This window comes from Antedon mediterranea, chromosome 4 (genome assembly GCF_964355755.1).
Source record: "Antedon mediterranea chromosome 4, ecAntMedi1.1, whole genome shotgun sequence".
Classification (NCBI taxonomy): Eukaryota; Metazoa; Echinodermata; class Crinoidea; order Comatulida; family Antedonidae; genus Antedon; species Antedon mediterranea.
Window position 1 is genome coordinate 11,159,949 of NC_092673.1, and position 21,210 is coordinate 11,181,158.

The 21,210-nt window shown below is 34.0% G+C and overlaps 1 protein-coding gene across 2 annotated transcripts; it reads left to right on the top strand.

Annotated features, from left to right (window-relative positions):
* The first annotated feature begins 1,106 nt into the window (after window positions 1–1,106).
* On the top strand, window positions 1,107–20,297 carry LOC140046611 (cilia- and flagella-associated protein 77-like). 2 transcript variants are annotated; one of them, XM_072091305.1, is made up of 4 exons: window positions 1,107–1,221; window positions 14,436–14,776; window positions 15,014–15,119; window positions 19,983–20,297. In XM_072091305.1, the coding sequence occupies exons 1-4, from the start codon at window positions 1,219–1,221 to the stop codon at window positions 20,214–20,216; spliced, it is 684 nt and encodes a 227-aa protein (XP_071947406.1). In that variant the 5' UTR covers window positions 1,107–1,218; the 3' UTR covers window positions 20,217–20,297. The 2 variants fall into 2 exon arrangements, with proteins under 2 accessions (XP_071947406.1, XP_071947405.1); XM_072091304.1 differs by lacking the exon at window positions 1,107–1,221 and adding an exon at window positions 2,416–2,619.
* The last annotated feature ends 913 nt before the right edge of the window (window positions 20,298–21,210 follow it).

Below are 21,210 nucleotides of genomic sequence, written 5' to 3' on the forward strand. Positions count from 1 at the left end.
ATAGGAGCAACAAAATACTTTCAACTTTTTCTTATATTTAAAAAAATGTAATTGCACATTTTACAGTGAAATATCGACGTGCACAGCGTACAGAAATACTTGCGACAAAAAATATTGCCCGCGCATGTGCTAGTAGGCCTACATTATAACGTTCGATTGATTGATTTTTGAACAAAACTTCCCATCACTAATAACAATTATGTAATATTTTCAATTCATAATACATGCTTTAATGACTAAATAAAATAATAAAGTGTCGTGGATATAAATATTAACAAATGTTAATATACTGAAAAGGGTATGAACAATATTTAAATAATAAAGGCAAATTATTACAAATTAAATGATGAACGAGTCTCTGAATGGCGCAGTTTGTGTAAAAAACAGACAGAAAGCCATATACTGCATAAAAAGCTAAGAGGGGTGAATTTGTTTGTTTTTTGTATTGGTTTATTCTTTGATGTATCCTAACTTGCATGTAGGCCCTAGCATTTATTTTTTTGTTATTATAAAAAATATATATATATTTTAACAAATCAATACCATTAATAAAATTAATTACTGAAATAAAAACGGAATATAAGCGTTATTTCATTGACAACAAAATCTAAAAATAATGCATGAACTATAGGAAAACGCTATACAAAAGAGACGAGCGCGCCCTCAGCGTGCGAATTCTTTGACACAAAAATGGCTTCTAATCTTTAATGTCGTTACTCTTTATATAAACAAAGATCTTTATATTATAATAAATAAATAATATGGCTCTGGCGCTATCGATATTTCACCGTAAAATGTGCAATAACATTTTTTTAAATATAAGAAAAAGTTTAAAGTATTTTCTTGCTCCTATATTTAATACTTTACATGAATTAACGGAGACAAGTTTGACACAAATTGATCTGCATATCACGTGACTATAATCCAATGTCGTAACTCTTTATATAATATGGCTCTGGCCGGGCGGCGATTTTTTTTTTCGTACATAAGTTGGGGACCCCCTCATGAAACGTCACAAAATAAACATGAATAATTCATCAGTTAAATTTTCTTGTTCCGTGTGCACCCAAGCGTATAGCAACAACAAGAAGTGATTACAGTAGTTTACACAAGTGCGGTACGGATTCTAGGCCTATCTCCGCTGTGGTTGCCGCGTGCGATTTCATAATAGAATAGCGGCGTTTTGTGTGGATTGTCGAAATAATCAGCCTTTAGTTTATGGTGTGTTTAATATAATTTATTACTAAAGAATTACGTGTTAAAATTATAGTTTCTATTGATACTATTAGGCCTAATTACTATTCTCTAAACCCATGTCTATTCTAGTAGTAGCTGTGTTGGTGTGTGTGACGTGTGTGTTAGAGTCAGCAAAATTAAACAATAAACATTACACAAAAATACATTTTTTATTCTCGTGGGTCTAACCTTCCCATCTCATGTGTTCATATACGCGCAGTTCCTTTGATTACATGCATATTGTTTGATAATAAAATAGCAGAATTAAAAAAATACAGTACACAAATTATACACATTCTTTATTCTTGTGGGTCTAAGCTTTCTTTGGGCTATGTCCAATGAATTACTACTTAGTGTAATGTCTTGCCTAGCTGTCGATTAGCCTCGACTCGACACATTTTGCATAGTGGTGTGTGTGTGTGAAAAAGAAGAGTGCGCGAAGGCAATCACGTGAATTGACTTAGAATCCTAGGCCTACACAACTGCGATACGATACTTTCTTTCTACAGTAGGCCTAGGATTCTAAGTCAATTCACGTGATTGCCTTCGCGCACTCTTCACACAAAATGTGTCGAGTCGAGGCTAATCGACAGCTAGGCAAGACATTAAACTAAGTAGTAATTCATTGGACATAGCCCAAAGAAAGCTTAGACCCACAAGAATAAAGAATGTGTATAATTTGTGCAATGTATTTTTTTAATTCTGCTATTTTATTATCAAACAATATGCATGTACTCAAAGGAACTTTAAAAATGCGCGTATATGAACACATGAGATGGGAAGATTTGACTCACAGAATAAAAAATGTATTTTTCTGTAATGTTTATTGTTTAATTTTGCTGACTTATTACTCGGATTGTGTCATACCAAAGATAGTTTGGTCATATCTAACACACACACGTCACACACACCCACACAGCTACTACTAGAATAGACATGGGTTTAGAGACTAATAATTAGGCCTAATAGTATTAATAGAAACTATAATTTTAATTTTAAATGATGAATTATTCATGTTTATTTTGTGACGTTTCATGAGGGGGTCCCCAACTTATGTACGAAAAAAAAAATCGCGGCCGGGCGCGCTGGCCAGAGCCATATAGAAACACGCCCTCTACATAATATTGGTTGTCATGGTCAACTGGAACGCGTACGACGTAAACATGATAAATGCATCTGCTGTTTGTCTAGTCTTCCTTCTGCTGTTGGTGCGATCGGTCGACGACGCGGGGTGGTCTTTAACTTATTACATCAAAGATTGTTATAGGACAGCTAGCTTGGCCCTAAACTAGTTATTTATTTTAAATAAATTCCCAACCACTAATAATGAGTGTAGGAGTGTTTGATACTGATGTGTTATACGATAATCCACTTTTAAGAAAGGTAAGGGCAGAGTGACGCATCTATCCATTATCATCATGTCATGATGGTCCATATAGCCTAGGCCTAGGCCTAGATAGATCCCAGATAGGCCTAGCCTAGATAGGAATCATGATCTAGGCCTAGCTAGGCTACATGATCTACATTGTACTGTAGGCCTAGTAGTACTAAGTAGGCCAGGGCCTAGCTAGATGCCTAGGCCTACTCTGGCCGGCATATGACCGTTTCGGCCACAGACAGTTTCGGCCACAACATATTTCTATGGCGCGCCATTCACGCATTAGACCGTGCTATATTGTTTTTGCTATTAATAATTATTAGTTATCGCATCTCATGCTTTGTTGTATAGTATCTTTTATGACTATTACTACACATTACAGTGTTATCATTCTTAACGTTATTCCACTACAATTTGCATTTATTAGATTTGTTGTTTCCAGTTTAGTTGTATCATGGAGTAAATTGTATTTTATTAGTTTGCTTGACGTCTTGGCGAAAAACAAATTCAACTGTCAGTGACACAGTTAAATACTCTCTTAGTACAGACGTATTAATAGTTTGGCTATGAAAGAAGAAATTCTAAGAAAAAAAAAAAGAAATTTAATTAAAACGTTTTTCCTTCCATTGCTTAGGTGACCTAAGGAACAAAGAGGAATATCAGGAAAAATGTACATGACGTTAATAATTCTTTACTGAAAACATTTAATTATCACTTTAGTAAATCTTTGTTTCTTATATTATAAATCATTTCTATTGTACCCTGGTGCATACAATTAGTATCACTTAGGCCTAATTCAATTCATTTCGTTTATTTGTAAAAACTATACATTTTAATTTTCACCGTATTGTATTTTTTGTACTCTGAAATATTCGTTTCTTATCTCATCATGCCACCTACTGTAGCTACAAAATACGTGTTCGTATTTTATTTCCATTATTAATTTTTAATTGCCAAGTTTGTCCGTGTCCGTGTTTTCCTGTGTAAAAACTAAAGTAAAACACAATGAAATCGATAATCCTGTATTACATTGTCGTGTCTCATTTTTCCCCTATCAATGGCACTATGGGCGTTCCATAGATATGGTAGTATTATTGTCTGTGGCCGAAATTGTCTGTGGCCGAAGTTGGCCTAATCCCTCTGGCCTAGCTACTACTATAGTAGGCCCAGCTAGGCTAAGGACTTTTCACTTTATCTTTCAGTATTTGAATAATGTTCAGTTTGAAAGAGTAGGCTACCTAGCTAACCTAGGCCTACCTACTAGGGCTAGGCCGACGGTGTATTGTCGAAGCGGCCGCCAACCAAAGCGGCCGCCAGTTTAATAATAATATCGTCATTTGTATGGAACGCTATGTGCGCTTTAATCTTTGATGTTGTCAACGCCATGGCCTATCTTTATATTTCTATTTCAGTTTGCCTGCCGATAAATCAATGTATATTTTATTTGTAGTTTACTATTATAGCAATTTTAACTAATTTTTAGTCATTTGTAATACAATTCATTTCAGTCCTTGACTGTCGTTTTGTAATATATTTTTATATACCGAATAAATAAATAAAATAAAATATTCACATACTATTGAATCATTAATAATTTACACGTTTGCATCATAATCTACGTACTATTGAACCTTTATATCTCATTTACATACTATTGAATCTTTATATCTCTCTCTTTTTTTAAATATATTGGTAGTGAAGGGAAAAAATAACGTTGAACTGACCCGACGTTTCTCGAGAACTCTCCTATCGAATCAGTATTCACATTAATAGTTTACGTACAGTACTGTTGAATCTTGTTTACATACTATCAAATCTTTATACTACGGTGGCTGATTTCCGCCAAACAAAAAAATTATTTTATAATAATAATATATAATATATCTCGTTTACATACTATTGAATCTTTATACAGTATTGCATTAATAATTTACATACAGTATTACCGAATATTTATATCATTTACATACTGTTCTATCGAATCTTGTTTTTTATTATTAGTAATACTTAATAGGGTGTGTTATACATTAAGTGTTATTCCATTGTAATACATTGTTTGTGTTTTCAATAAAGCAATGTGGGACGCGCACCAAATACAGCAGCCCTATTGCTGGCCGCCAGTCGAGTTATTAGCAGAAATTCGCGTAATTAATTACCGTACCATACAGACACTTGAATCTTATTTTAGTATTTAAAACTCATTTTAAATTGATCAATATTTATATATCTGAAGGTATAAAATAATGTAGGATATTAAATAAATAAATTGCTGTCATCATGTTATTGTAATTAAATTATGATTGCGAACACTACTACCTAGTTACTTTACCAATTAATTGATATACAATAACGAATATATATTTATATATTTTGATATATTTATTGAAAAAATATATATAAGTCTTAATAATTGGCTTATTATATAATTATAAATAATATACTGTACAATACAAACACCACAATGTATTTTATTGACTTTATTAAACATATTATAATTTAGAACAGTTAAAATAAGTAATCATTGATTTGCCATTTCGTTTATTAAAGAACGTATCACATTCAATCTGTAAAAAAAGAGAATAAATTACATAATAATGTAGATTGTTATTTACGTCCAATCAAAGATTACAAAACAACGACAATCAAAGCGCACACGGCGTTCCATACAGATTACCGTTATTGAACTAGCGGCTGCTTTGGTTGGCGGCCGCTTCGACCGTAATCCGGCCAGACCTCGACAGGTTACAGGGGAATTCGTTATTTACGTGTCTTTTTAAAAAGCATCACATAATATTTTTTGGTAGAGTTTTTAGTATTATATAAGTAGTAAATACAATGTGAATTTAATATCAAATAAATATTTATAATTAACAAACAATAATAAAAAATGTCAGGGATGTCAGTGTCACCACGGTGGTCGGCGATGGACAGCCCCGTCACTCGGAATTTCCGACCACCATTTTCATGACTCTGACCACCACTTACGCATGTTGATCATAGCCCCGATCGTAGCCTATTTTTCGTAACTTACTACTACGATACGATGTATTGTTATTATAATTATCAACGCGTCGATCGTAGGGTGGTTAATAAACGAATTTAGAAGGCTTAGGCCTACCTCCCAAACCTTTACTAGGCCCCCAGCCCGCGGAGTCGATCCACCACCCACCTACATGCGAGGCTCCGTTTTATGTGCATCCATCCAAGGACCAAAGCGATAATCAACAACTTGCTGCTCATTGTCAAGTCAAAGTAAAATTATGGTGTTATATTAGGGATAACGATGTACATTCAAAAGTTTATATATCACGGTTTTTACTATTTAGTATAAATATTATTAAATATTATTATAATTAAAGAAATAATTATGAAAATCTGGCTTGTAATTGTATATTCCAAAATATAATGCCAAAAATATCACCAAAAAGTGATCGTTTTTAGCCAAAAATGACAAAAACATGTTGCCCCTCAGTCGGCAGTTGTATGAACTAGGCCTACTCCATTTTTCGGTAAAATAATTACATAAAATCACGTTTTTTAGTAAATTATTTTGTGTATTAATATATGATATTAAAAGATTAGTAAATAAAAAATAATATTTATTTAACCTCATTCAAAGAATGTCAATACTCTATTAATTAGTCCTGAGAGACAACGTGACTTTACGTGGTAGGCCTACACGCGAGAAAAATTATGGAGTGCACTGAATTTTTACCTCGAAAGATTAAAAACAATTAAATTATTAAATATTATTATTACTACTTTCCTTTGCTGTGTTGTTATGGCGTTTCAAACCAACAAAATTGTAATATTTAATTATATATTATTTATTTTCATGACACAATAAACCAAGACCATGAACTTATGTACTAGGACACCACCCTAATCACTTTGCGAAATGTCGTAAAAGACGCATGCACTAGGCGTTTCATAGAAATCACTGGCGGCTCAACTTGGCGGCGGCCCAACCGGTCATATCCCGTTAGGTCTTGGGACTCCAGCGTTAGGGAATCCGACACTCTATTGCGCATGCCCAGTGTGAAGTAATCGGCGACTCTCTACTCTACTACCCCTTTTACACCAAAAGCAAAACTCCGGAGTTGACACCCCGTTGTTTTGGCGTGAAATGTAAAATCAAGCAACTCCGGAGTTGTAACTGCGGGGTTGAACAGCTGAACATTCTCCGGAGAGCGAACTGCGGGGACACCCCAGTGTTTTGGTGTGAAAATGCAATCCAGTCAAAAGAAAGAATAAATAAATAAAGGTACCAACGTCAAACTCCGGAGTTTTAGGTCAAAAGGTCATCCTCACATGATCACTCATTGCTTTAACAGTTTTATTTCAAAATACTTTAAATATTTGTACAAGATATATAGCGGGTTAAAAAATATCAATAAAACATATTACTTCTAATTATTAAAAATATTATTAATTTTAAAATGATTCTAATGATCGTCGCTATGTAAACAAACAAAATACAGGGCAACATTTACCATTTTATTTTATAAACGCTGGTGTTGCTAGGTTGGTGTGAAAGGGGTATACTAGACTAGCAGCGATGGATCATTCATCATGACATATAGCTACTCCACGGCGTAAATGGCTAACTACTACTACCAGCTAGATGTGACTAGTGGCCTATTTATTTCGTAATTTAAAAAGTGGTTGCTTTATTCATATATGAATTATAATTACATGAATAGTTTTATGATTTTTCAAGTACAAAATAATTAGATTTCATATAACGCATTATACTGTACATACAGCAATCGTATCAAGTTGGTTTGTTGACGACAGCTGATGAAAAAAAAAAAAAACTGTTCGGGGAGTCGGGATCGCAACGCTATTAAAAAAAATAGTACACAGTTCATTCCTTTCTACCTTGTAGTGTAGTGTGAACCCTGGATGCAGCCCACGAATTTCACGTCGGCAATAGCTGAGCTTAAATTGTCAGAGGATGGCATTCTCTTGCCGACCTAGAAACTACTGTAGGCTAGATCCGTCCTTTTAAGCCTCCTCCGCAACAACATAGTACTATGGATCGTATCATTGAGACTTTAACACTAACAGGCATATTCACCACCATATGGTGTTTAGTTAACAAACCATGGAATTAAGATGATCCTTGAATTCACTCAATCATTGCATCAAGCACTGCATGCTTTCTATCAAGCTGGCTGGGCACAGCGCGAGACCTATGGCATGTCAGGATGGACATAACTATGTTAAGTTGACCTCGCTCGTGTTATGTAGACATTGCTCGTGTTGAGTTTACACATCACTTGTGTTATGGAAATGTCGCTCGAGTTGAGTTTACACATCGCTCGTGTTGAGTTTACACATCGCTCGTGTTATGTTGACATCGCTCGAGTTGAGTTTACACATCGCTCGTGTTGAGTTTACACATCGCTCGTGTTATGTTGACATCGCTCGTGTTGAGTTTACACATCACTCGTGTTATGTTGACATCGCTCGTGTTAAGTTTTTACACATCGCTCGTGTTATGTTGACATCGCTCGTGTTGAGTTTTTACACATCCCGCGTGTTGAGTTTATAAACATCGCGCATGTTGAGTTTTTACACTTCGCACGTGTTGAGTTTTTACACATCGCACGTGTTGAGTTTTTACACATCGCACTATTGAGTTTATACACATTGCACGTGCTGAGTCTTTACACATCGCGCATGTTGAGTTTATACCAGTGATAAAGCCGAAGGCCGGATGGCAATCTATAATGTTATCGCAGTTCAAAAAGTGATTCTCCATGGAGAGGGAACCAATAAGATGGCGACTGCAATCAAGTTTTTACGCATCTCTCAGATCATCATGCAGAGAAGGAGAGGAGGTGTGGTTAGAATGTCCCGTTCTCGTCCCTTCTTCTCTTGTCATCAGAGAGAGTAGAAATCAGAGTAGAATGAATACAATGAAGGAATGTTGCTACTTATTATACCCCTTTCACACCAAAAGCAAAACTCCGGAGACACCCCGGAGTTGACGCCCCGCAGTTTGGTGTGAAAGGTAAAATCAAGCAACTCCGGAGTTTAAAACTGCGGGGTTGAACAGCTGAACATTCTCCGGAGAGCGAACTGCGGGGACATCCCGGTGTTTTGGTGTGAAAGGTACCAACATCAAACTCCGGAGTGTTTCGGGTCAAAAGGTCATCCTCACACGATCACTCATTGCTTTAGTTTTATTTAAATACTTTAAATATTTGTACAAAATATATAGCGGGTTTAAAAAATAATAAGTAGTATCAATAAAATATTATATTACTTCTGAGACTTTTGAAAGTAATTATTAAATTAAAAATATTGTTAATTAAAATTATTCTAATGATCGTTGTGATGTAAACAAACAAAATAGAGGTCGACATTTACAATTTTATTTTATAAACCCCGGTGTTGCTAGGTTGGTGTGAAAGGGGTATCTCCGGAGTTTCTCGACGTTTTGAATGGTCATAAACCCCGGGGTGTCTCCGGAGACACTCCAGAGTTTTGGTGTGAAAGGGGTACTAGCTAGTAGAAATAGGGGTCCAAATAATAGAATACAGGTCAACCCGTACCCATACCAACTCTTATTCAAATTTTGGCTCACTCGTACCCAACATTTTTTAGCTTGTCCGCCTGTACCATCATAATAATTAATATAGTCATAGGTCCAGAGCCAAATCTAGCTACAGGCCTATAGGCTACTTTCTACCAGGCTGATAGTCTGATAATGGTACTGAGCTATCATACCTAATAGAGTACTGTATTTAGTTACAGTAGGTCTAACTTTGGTACATACAAAGGCATAGGTAGCCTTGCATGGTACACCTAGGTTGTCCTCGGTAGGCTTTGTTTTTCTTTTGACAATCTAATAAGGGACCCTGCAACACTGGAGACAGAGAAGGAATGATGATAATCAGACTTAAATGTTTTATTTTAGAGATTACTATTTCATTTCGCATTACATTGTCACTCACATTTCACTTTTCAATGTCTCAACAATTTTGTATTTTTATTTTTCAAATTTTACTTGTTTTACAAAAGCGTAGCTAAATTATACAATGCCATTAAAAAAAATTATCATGATAGTAATAAAAAAAAATATTCAACTCGCATACATACTAACCCTATAGTATAGCAGAACATACACGATACTCCTATCCTATATGGGATATTCAAAAATTGTAGTTACTGTATTGTTCCTAATAAACGCCCCGCCACTAATGAATGCTCAATAAATATGCATGTGTATCCAGTCCATAGGAGCCATAAAATAGTAAGAAGCCAAATTTTTTTCACAATGATGTACCCACCTACCGATGTTTGTAAGCGCCTTATACTCTACCTTTTAATAATAACCAAACTAGGGTAATTTTAAGCTAGGCCACAGCCTTTCGGTTCTGCTTTGTTTACTTCCGCTGCGTGTCGCGGGAAAGATTGCTGCTTCAGCACACTAAAATACGCTCGATAAATCCCGCTCAACTATTGTTTCTACTGTACCACCGTACAGCTAGGCTAGGCCTAGTATGTTGATAAACAAGCTTATTAAATTTCTTCGGTATATTTCTATCTAACAGAGTTAGTGTACACTTGCGTTTTATAAACTCTCGACAAATTTAAATCACCGACAAAGTTGTTAAATCGACTTTTAAATCTGTTATAATTCTACAATAAACTAGATTTAATTCGTCACTATGACAAATTATAAGTTATATGCATTCATTTAAATAAAGATAATTGATTTTCAAATAATATATTGATTGATTGATTTTCTCAGAATTTTCAATAATTTATAATAATTATATTATAGGATCTTGCTAACGCGAATACAGTAGCCGGTATCACAATCCGATCAAAGATCCCTCTGTGTATAATGTCATGAACCACATTTGTTGTTACATAATAATAAAGACATAAGTTACTTTTTATCTAGATTTTATTATAAATCATGTGTACTATACACTAAGAAATAAAATTGAACCAACAATACGGATAATTGGATAATAAGAAAAAATCTTATTTCGTTTCATTTCCTAAGGTGAGACTCGATTTCGGTACCTTGAATGCCATAGACATGAGCACAGACCACCGAGTCATACACAACTGACTAAAGAGTTGTAGAAAGAATCCTCTGTGTATTTACTATGCAGTAACCATATTTTAGATTATTACATACTGCAATGAATTATAATTTTTTACTATGATGACATTTTAAAAAATTTCAAAAAAATGATGCACTGTCAAACTATATATTTTTAACTTGAACATTTTAAATAAAGAAAGTTAATGTTAAGTTTGTTATTTCGGAGAGTTTGTTTGATTGGAGAAATTAATTTAAAAAAATTTAAAATGCAATTAATGATGACTTAATCAACTGGCCACTTCTTTGAGTTGAGATAATACGTAAGAAAGAACATGGAAGGCTTGTTGTAATCATTCAACAATCGAGATAATTTATTGTGTAAATTCTCCATTATAGTTGTGTAACTTCTTATACGCTGGCATCGTCTCAACTAGCCACACTACTGTAGCCAGTGAGATTTCTATTATACGTCGACGTCGCCTGGCCTGGCATTTATGCAAATCTGAAATCAACTTAGATAGGCATACGTTCTACAACAATTACGTAATCATTAGCCCGTTTACGCATACACTGCCGTTACATTCATAATAAATCATTCATATGATACTGTACATACACTTCAAGAAAATGAAATGAAAAATAGGTGTTCCCGAGCATTCTGACGATCTATATTTTAAATTTTTAAATTCTACATATTCGAATCTCTTCAACGTGGTAATATGTTGTTGCTCAGACAATTTTCTTTCGAAATTGCTATCTTTGTGTTTCATTTTTGATAACCTTCCCTCCCAAAATTGCTATCTACGTGTTTCATTTTGATGACGTGTTTCATTTCATTTATTTCGTCTCACATAATTATAACAAAAAATAATTGAAATAAATGAAATGAAATGGAAAAAAAAATAACAAACAATACAGAGAGACAGTATTCCCAAAAGCGAACTAAATCAAACTATCAAGTGGGTCTCCAGCAAAACAAAATCAATCAACAATAAAATACAAAATTACAACATTAAAAACAACGTGAAGATTAAAAAAGTACAAAATATCTATACAAAAGTTACCCAAGACATTATCATTATTATTATTATTGTTATTATTGTTATTATTATTATTATTATTATTTTTATTATTTTTATTATTATTATTATTATTATTATTATTGTTATTGTTATTGTTATTGTTATTATTATTATTATTACTGTTATAATTATCACAGATATCAAATGAAGTTTCAATTTTTCGCAGATTAATGGCCGATAGTTGTAAAAGAATAAAAGGAAATATTTAGCTTAAAATAACATTTTAATTTATTAGTAAATAAGCCTAAGTTAATCGGGAGCGTATTTCTAAGATCCTGAGGCAACCTATCCCATGAGCGTTGAAACTGCTTAAATGTAGACAATTTAGAATTGTCAGTCCTACCAAACTTGTGAACAAATCTTAGATCATTGTCACGCCTGAGGTTAATCTGAACAAAATCAAAAATTTTAAAATTATATTTGTTATAGAGACATTTGGAAACAAAGGAAATCAATAGGTAATTTATACGACCATCAAAGGACGGAAGACCAAGAACTCCAAGTCTCTGCTCATAAGACAGGGTGCCCCAGGATTTAGGTATACAAACCCTGGTCATGCGGCGTTGAACCCTCTCTAAAGATTCAATCTCTCCCTTTCGATACGGAAACCACGCCGGCATCCCATACTCCATAATAGGTCTAACAAGAGCAATTAAAAAGCTTTGGGATAACGATGTGGTTTCTAAAACGCACGACCCTCATGATAAACCCCAGAAGCCTGGACGCCTTAGCCTTAACATTTGCGACATTGGTACCCCATTCAAGCTTGTGTGTAAAGGTAATCCCAATATATTTAAAACACTCCACCCTCTCAATAACAATCTCCCCAATTAGATAATTGATTGCACTGTTCTTAAGTTTGGCTGATCTAGTAAACCGTATGTGCTTACATTTAATAGGATTAAGCGGTAATTTATTAAGAACACTCCAATTATAAATTTCGTTTATGTTGTTCTGCAATGCAGCACTGTCTTCGGTAGATCTTATTGCCCTGTAGACTGCTACATCGTCGGCATAAAGTAAAATATTCATTTTGATGACGTCATCATGTTAAAAATTGGATAAAATGGTGGGTCCTGTGTTTACCTATTCTGCACTATATGTAGTACGTATACAGTGTATACTGTATATTTAGACGTGACACTGACAGAAAATAGAGGACAAACTAACATTTTATTTTCTTCAGGTCACACTGGCATTATCATTTTTCTGTGCACAATATTCTAACGTATGACGTGCACATGGTGTTTGCACAGCGGATAACTTGTACATAGTGACGAGTTCAAATCTATTTGTAATTAAGATTCTGTACTGTTCTTAATATCTGCAAGCATAGAGTATCAGAGATGCCAAGACCAAGCACTTGATAATCTTGATGGCATCAAAACCATAGTTGATGATATCTTAGTAATTGGTAGAGGAAACACTATGAAAGAAGCTATCCAGATCACAACAAAAACTTGCAAAACCTCATTAAACATGCTTTACAAATAAAATTAAACAAGAAAAAATTAAAAGCTTGGACTTTTACAGAGATTAAGTTTATTGGGACACTGAAGCTGAAGTATTATGATCCTACTATGGTGCTTGAACACGTTGTTTTATTGTTTTATTAAAATACTAAATTACAGCTACTACAGTATATGAATAAAGCGAAATAAAAAAAAAACTTTATTTATTTGGGTGTAGTTCCTGATGAACCAGAGGGGTACCATCACGTAACAATTGTTCAAGATAACACGGCCATGGGGGACACATTTAGAACAGTATTTCATTTTAACAAACTACAGTAGTACAGTATTTTACGAACCTTTTTGTTGATTTTTGTGCTGTTTAACTATTTGTGACTCTACACCAGTGGACAGGGCCTGCTGGCGATTTTTTTTTTCGTACATAAGTTGGGGACCCCTCATGAAACGTCACAAAATAAACATGAATAATTCATCATTTAAAATTAAAATTATAGTTTCTATTAATACTATTAGGCCTAATTATTAGTCTCTAAACCCATGTCTATTCTAGTAGTAGCTGTGTGGGTGTGTGTGACGTGTGTGTGTTAGATATGACCAAACTATCTTTGGTATGACACAATCCGAGTAATAAGTCAGCAAAATTAAACAATAAACATTACAGAAAAATACATTTTTTATTCTGTGAGTCAAATCTTCCCATCTCATGTGTTCATATACGCGCATTTTTAAAGTTCCTTTGAGTACATGCATATTGTTTGATAATAAAATAGCAGAATTAAAAAAATACATTGCACAAATTATACACATTCTTTATTCTTGTGGGTCTAAGCTTTCTTTGGGCTATGTCCAATGAATTACTACTTAGTTTAATGTCTTGCCTAGCTGTCGATTAGCCTCGACTCGACACATTTTGTGTGAAGAAGAGTGCGCGAAGGCAATCACGTGAATTGACTTAGAATCCTAGGCCTACTGTAGAAAGAAAGTATCGTATCGCAGTTGTGTAATCACTTCTTGTTGCTATACGCTTGGGTGCACACGGAACAACAAATTAAACTGATGAATTATTCATGTTTATTTTGTGACGTTTCATGAGGGGTCCCCAACTTATGTACGAAAAAAAAAATCGCGGCCTGCTGTGTATTTTAAATAAAATTTTATTTTATACACATTTTGATTTCTAAATTTGTATTTTCCAGTCGGAACTAGGAAAATCTCTGAAACGAGGATTCACTTTACCTTCAGAAGAATTCACATTTGGGCGTGCAAACCAATCCAAAGATGGGGGTGCTGCAGAGGCAATAACAGGCTGGACACCACTGGCATCTATACCTCCTGGTAAAGGAAGAAAGGAAAAGAAACAAGAACGTGACTTTATTGCATTGAACAAAGCATGTGTGGGTGTAGGCCTGATTACAGCACAAGAACATTTTCAATACAGAGCAACTCATGATGTCAGGAGACAAGCTTCAGAAGAAGAAAAAAATAAAACAAAGATTAAAAGAATTCCAGCAACAGTCACATTTGGTGTCCCTACAAGGTATTATGTTAAGCAACATTGGGCGCGGTTGCATTTTGGGATGGGAGACCGTTTGGGAATATCGCATTGGGTGCTCTATCAGAGAGGATAGTGTAATGATGGGAATCGGAATAAGTGATATTCAGTTATCTTTAATTGTAACTTGCAATTTGCTTGGCTGCGAACAGTTATAGGCGTGCTGTTTTAACAACAAACAAAGTGATAATTATTAAATTATTGTAATATTTTTTTTTTCAGACCATCTACACCAGTTTTTGATCTGATTGAACATAAGTATCAAGATAGGTGGTTGCAGGAGAGGAGAAAAACAGAATTAGCAAAAAGAGAACGTGTTGAAGAAAAGGTAATGGCAGTTCAACATATTATTTTGTTGATGATACAATATCTAATATATTAAATGATTTACTAACTAGAAAGCTACTCTAGGAGTGCATACCTCCGCCTACTGTAAAATTCTTCTACATAAGATTTCTCGGGGAATATAATAATATATATTTATGTGTGTCTTAACACGTTCACTGCCACGGCGTGTCGCTACTTGCCAAGACGTAATACTACGTCAAAATCGTAGCACTTTTGTATTGTATGTAGAATCGCTGGCAGTGGTGATTGGAACAGGAATTATCGCATGGCAGTTGATGTGATGATGTACGTAAACGATAATCTAAAAATAAATGTCATATGTTTGTTTGTGTTTATTCCCTCATGCATTGAATATGGTTGATACGATGGCGCCCTCACACTCAATATAATCATCTCAAACGGGACTTGGCACTGGGACAGAAATTACGGAAAATGCCTTGGCAGTCAATGTGTTAATGCTGTTTGTGACTTATGCTAAATTTTTTTTCCCTGCAAGCATGTGTGTATGCCAGTTTGGTGTAATGGTTATGTATAGCCTTTCAATTAACAATAGCTTCAGTTGACTAACAATAGAACAGCAACGCGAAAATCAAACGAGTGAATTTGCAAAGAAATAGGTTTTTTAAACTACATTAAATCAAATCAATCAAATTATGTTTTAAAATTACAAATCACAAATTATAACTCTTGCCTCTTGTACAAAAATGAAGTTTTTTGGACAAGTAGAGAAAATGCAATTTTACTTGTTACGTAAGACTGCTCGCCGGCTTTTGAAAATTCTGTCCTATCTTTTAACACTTAGCAGGTCTGAAAAGTATACTAAAAAGTGGTCCAGAATTGGGACCATGGTCCCAAAATTAATGGAATGGTTCTTGACCAATATCTATCTGTATATTCATTTTGGTAAAGATCTTATAATTACTTTTTGAGTAATCCTGCTAACAAACAAACACATGCGATGGAATTACATACCTCCTTGGCGGAGGTATATAATGCCATTAAAAAAGCCACATGACATATCTACCCTCTGCTGGCACAACACAGCAACTCAAACCGTGCTATATTCCCTGTGTGACAACCTAATTTGCATATCAAAGATGCACATGGAATAAAACATTGGAGGTCAAAAGAACCGACGCTTGATTCTCCTTTTATTGTTTTCTCCGTAACAACACTCATCAAAAATCAAAAAGTCGGTTTGTTCTTCCTATCTAATCGGTGTATTCGGTACCTCCCGGAAGCGATTGGGGATTTGAACTGCATAAAATAATAAAGATAATGTTACTAAACAAACTGATAATCAACATACCGGATAGCAGAACATAGCGGATACCCTGCACCAAGAGTATCCACTTATTACAGGTTTTAGCTGTATATAATTTTCATTATACTGTACTCTATATACTATGGAATATTTTTTATTTATTATTTCAATTCTCCCAGAGGGCCCAGTTATGATCAGTGGCCTATTAAAAAATCTGTTAGCATGCCTGATCCGCGCAAACGCAACATGGACGTATTAATTCATCATTAAAATATGAACACCAAAAATGACTAAGCCATCCTATGACATGAAGTAAATATGACAGTGATGAATTGTGTCTATTGCCATGTTTCCGCAGCGAAAACAAAAATTGTTGGTTAAATTTTAATTTACTAATTAAAGATGCATGATCAGTCAAAACCAAACAACCAATCACAATGCAATAATTTGTCCTTCAGGTCAATGGTTAAAAATTATCACATTTTAATGAGATAATTATTGGTAAATTTTTCTCGAGCGGAATTATTCAATTCATCGGTTAATTTTTGGCTGCAGTATATATTATACAATTAGCTTTGAAGGGATTACGATCCATCTTTTATTCAAATTTTTAACATGATGAAGTCATCAAAATGACATATGAAGATAGCTATTTCGGAAGAAAATTGTCTGAGCAATTACGTTACAATTTGAAAACATTTGGGAACATAGAAGCAAGATGCACCCTCTTTTAAATGTGATGAACTTTTACAAAGGAGATGAAAATCCGAAAATTTGAATACAACTGACCATATGATGACGTCACAAAATCCGATATTTTTTATAATTAAACATATTCCATAATAAGCTTTAATCATGAGGGATTGAAATATACTGTAAATAGGAAATTCAGTAACTCGTGTTATTCTAATTTTTTGATGTGAACATAATAAAAATTAAATTTGTTTCACTCATATGAATTGATTGAGAAAGATCATATTAAAATCGAGAAGAAAATAGAGGTACACATCAGCGCGATGCCCTCTATTAAATGGGATTATCTAGTAAAAAAGAGAAAAAAAAATCCTATTTTAATAATATGAGTGGCCATACAATGATGTTGAAACATCCGCTAGGTAAAAATGTTACATGAATTCATATGTTAAACAGGGTCTTTGTTTTGCATTAGCAGTTCCAAAGATTTTCCCCATGATACAGTATAGGGAATAATTCATTGTCTGAAAGTACAATTTTAGACTAACATGAAACATGTATGTCATTTTAGTGTCAAATTTGTAATCAATTTCATTTACCCTCAATTTTTAATACTATACATACGTAAGTGCGGCTACATGATTTGTGAGTGTTTTTCCAGCAGCTACCCTAGCAGCGCGATGATATATCATTTTCGATTACTGCATGAACTAATTCCAGGATTTGCCGTCACATCATGAATATTCATGTTAGGATTCAGGCCCTCTATAGTTTCTGCCTTAACCTAATAAGGAAAAAAATAATGCTTCCGGTTGATTAACATTTGCTTTAGATTACAATTTTCTTGGGCAGATATTTTTTTTTTCGATCCAATTTTTGGTCAAAGTGAACTTTTATGTACCATTAAAATGGCCTATTAAACAAAAATATTTTTAAAAAAAATATTTTCAGGGGAACAATATAACTTTAATCAATTAAAAATATCCGCAACGAAGTTGCAGGATAACTCCTTGTGATTGTACGACATCATCGTCATCATCTTTTTTTCTTTCTTTCTGTAATTTTTGTGTCACGCTTATCTGTAAACTTGCCAACATAACATTTCGTAACTTTCTCAACATATCGTCATTCATATGAAGTTGTACAGCGAACCTTTTCAGCATGTTTACAATTGCGCAACGTAACTTATTCGCGATTTTATGAATTTCATGTATTTAACATAGGTCAAAAACCAAATAAAATTTTAAATTGAAACTTTGCAATAGTTTAATTTATATCATTCGCTAACTCTCTGTGGAAAAAAATTGCGTGTTTTACACAAAGTTACACGCGCACGCGTATTTAACATTCGACTTAAAATTACGTCATACGAGCACGTAGAATTGGACAATTTGCGCGCGTTTTTAGTGAAACAATTCAAAAATTCGTCAAAATTATGCCTTTTTTTAAACAGTCGTAGTTTCTAAACTAAACAAGATGAAAGTTATTTTTATTACATATTCTGGAAGTTGATGAGTTGTAGATATCGGATCATGCATTAATATGGCTAACAGGACATTGTGACGTCATCAGATGGCCACGCGAATATAAAATATAGGATTTTTGTATCTTTCGTCATAGCTCAGCACATTTAATAGAGCGCATCTCCACTTATTCGTTTTTCATTTAAACCCAGATTTTGATATTTTCTAGGTCAATCAACTATCTTTCCCATGGGTTAAAAATATTTTAATTTTTATGACAACATCATGTCTAAAAATGTAAATAACGTGGGTCACTTATTTTCATCTTTACAGTAAATTTCAATCTGTTATAGCTCGTCAGAATAAAAAGTGATAATCATGATTAAAACGTTTTCTGGAAGCTATTGGATTGAAGATACGAATTTATGTTGACTTTTTGCTAATCAGATGTTTTTACGTCATGGCCAGTTGAATATAAAAAGTCGTATTTTCATATTTTGCGTCATAGTTCATCACATTTAAAAGAGCACGCATCTATATTTTACAGATTCAAATTTCTTCTACACGTTAATATGTTGTTGCTGAGATAATTTGCTTCCAAAATTGCTAACTTAGTTTTTCATTTTGATACCGTCACCATGTTAAAAATTGGAATAAATGGCGGGTCCCGTAATCTCACCTATTCTACACTGTGTGTAATATGTATACAGATTTTACTGTTTATACTGACTGTAACGGAATGGTATAGCCCAAATCACTTATTTCCTACCTATTTCTATAATGTAGCAGGCCAAATAAGACTAGATTCTGATTGGCTATTTTACTAGGCGTGTAATTTAACTACGCGCTAAATTTAACTACGCGCTAAATTGTGGTAAACAACTTATCCAGGGACCTAGTAGGCGTGGCATTTGTCGTGTGGAAACTAACTCGTCAAAGCAACGAGTTCAGATCTAGTTAAAGTTTATTTTGTAATTAAAGTTCATCAAAATGAATTAAATACTACAGAAGGTATGGAAAACAAAAATAAATTGCAAAAACCTTTTTTCTACGCTTTGTACGTGAGCAAAACAAAAATAAAATAAATAACAGTTATAAATGCTCAAAATGACCTAAAATGTATGCGAAATTGTTAAGAAATTAATTGTGCAAAATTTTTTGCGTAGCATCCTATTTTTTTCATGTAAAAATTTCCTCCATATTATGAAGTAAGTTTCATTGCAAAAATGGCTTTTGAGTCAGAATTTATGATCAACCACATCTACATTTAGAGGTCAATTTTATGTTGACAAGAATTAGAGATACAGCTACAACAAAAATCATGAAAAGAAAGAATAAGATAGAAAAAAAGGATACTGACAATAACAAGGGTTATGAGCCAAGTGCAGATAACCAATTAATTATTTTTTATTTTCTCTTTTAGGAAACTGCTCAGAAAGGAATTTATGAAACAAGGGCTTCATCACTGCGAAAATATTGTCCACCAGTGGATGCCCCACCTCTCTGGCACATGTCCAGATTTCGTGAAGTTCTACCACATCTTGAGACATTCCGTTCAATAAAAACAAAAGACAGATCATTCAAGCATCATGCGTATGACTGCACAGCACGCACCGGAGTCTTTGGTCATGGAATCTATGAAAGTGCTAAATCTTAAATCAATATAAACATTTTATTTCACATATGAAAATATGCGCAAGAGAAAGACATAGTATAGGAAATAAAAGGAAAACTTGTATACAGTATTATAGTATGTGTGTTAATTGTTACTCTGGGATCATGTAATTCTCCAGTTCAAGGCCATAAGCAGTAGCTCGAAAGAGGCCTAAAACATGGGTTTCGTTCTACATTTTGAAAGTTCATATTGTGAAATGAATATGTTACCCACAATATAGCAAAAGTTCTCCACGAAATATTTGGAAAATTTTATTTATTGAACAATGACCTTTCAAACGTACCCCACTACTGCAAAAACTGCACTTTATAAGGTCTGGGGTTACTTTTATGGGCCAATATCTTTAAAGGTCCTTGTTCAAATGTTATTATACTTTAACCGTAAATAGTCTAGTGTGTTGTGAACACTTTTCCAAAATTTTAAATTTTAAAAATATGTATTTCGTATGTGAGGAAAACTGAAAAATTACAATTATTTAGTTGTAATTGCACTTTTCAAGATTTTTAAGACACAATATCTTCGTAACTAATTGACGTACCCTTTTTATATTCACACCAACTATTTGAGAGGGTTGTTAACCAACATTTAAAGTTTTAACTTGAGTTTAGGAAGTTTTTATTTATGAAGATGCGAAAACTGATATTTTTGGCAAGTTATATCTTGATAATCAACTCTCACTATGCATGTCTAAGTACAAGCTTGTACCAAGCGAAACTGCGGATGGCTCATTAATTCAGTTATGCTTCCTTGGAACTGAGTTACCTACATGGATAACTGTGGTAATTCTAGAGCTAATACATGCGAACAAGCGCCATCCGCCGCAAGCCGTGTCACTGCCCATCCTGGCCTTTCTCTCGGTTTTCACCTGGTGCTCTTGATTTAGTGGCGGGGATGACCGGAACGTTTACTTTGAAAAAATTAGAGTGTTCAAAGCAGGCCATACGCCTGAAGAGCAGAGTATGGAATAATGGAATAG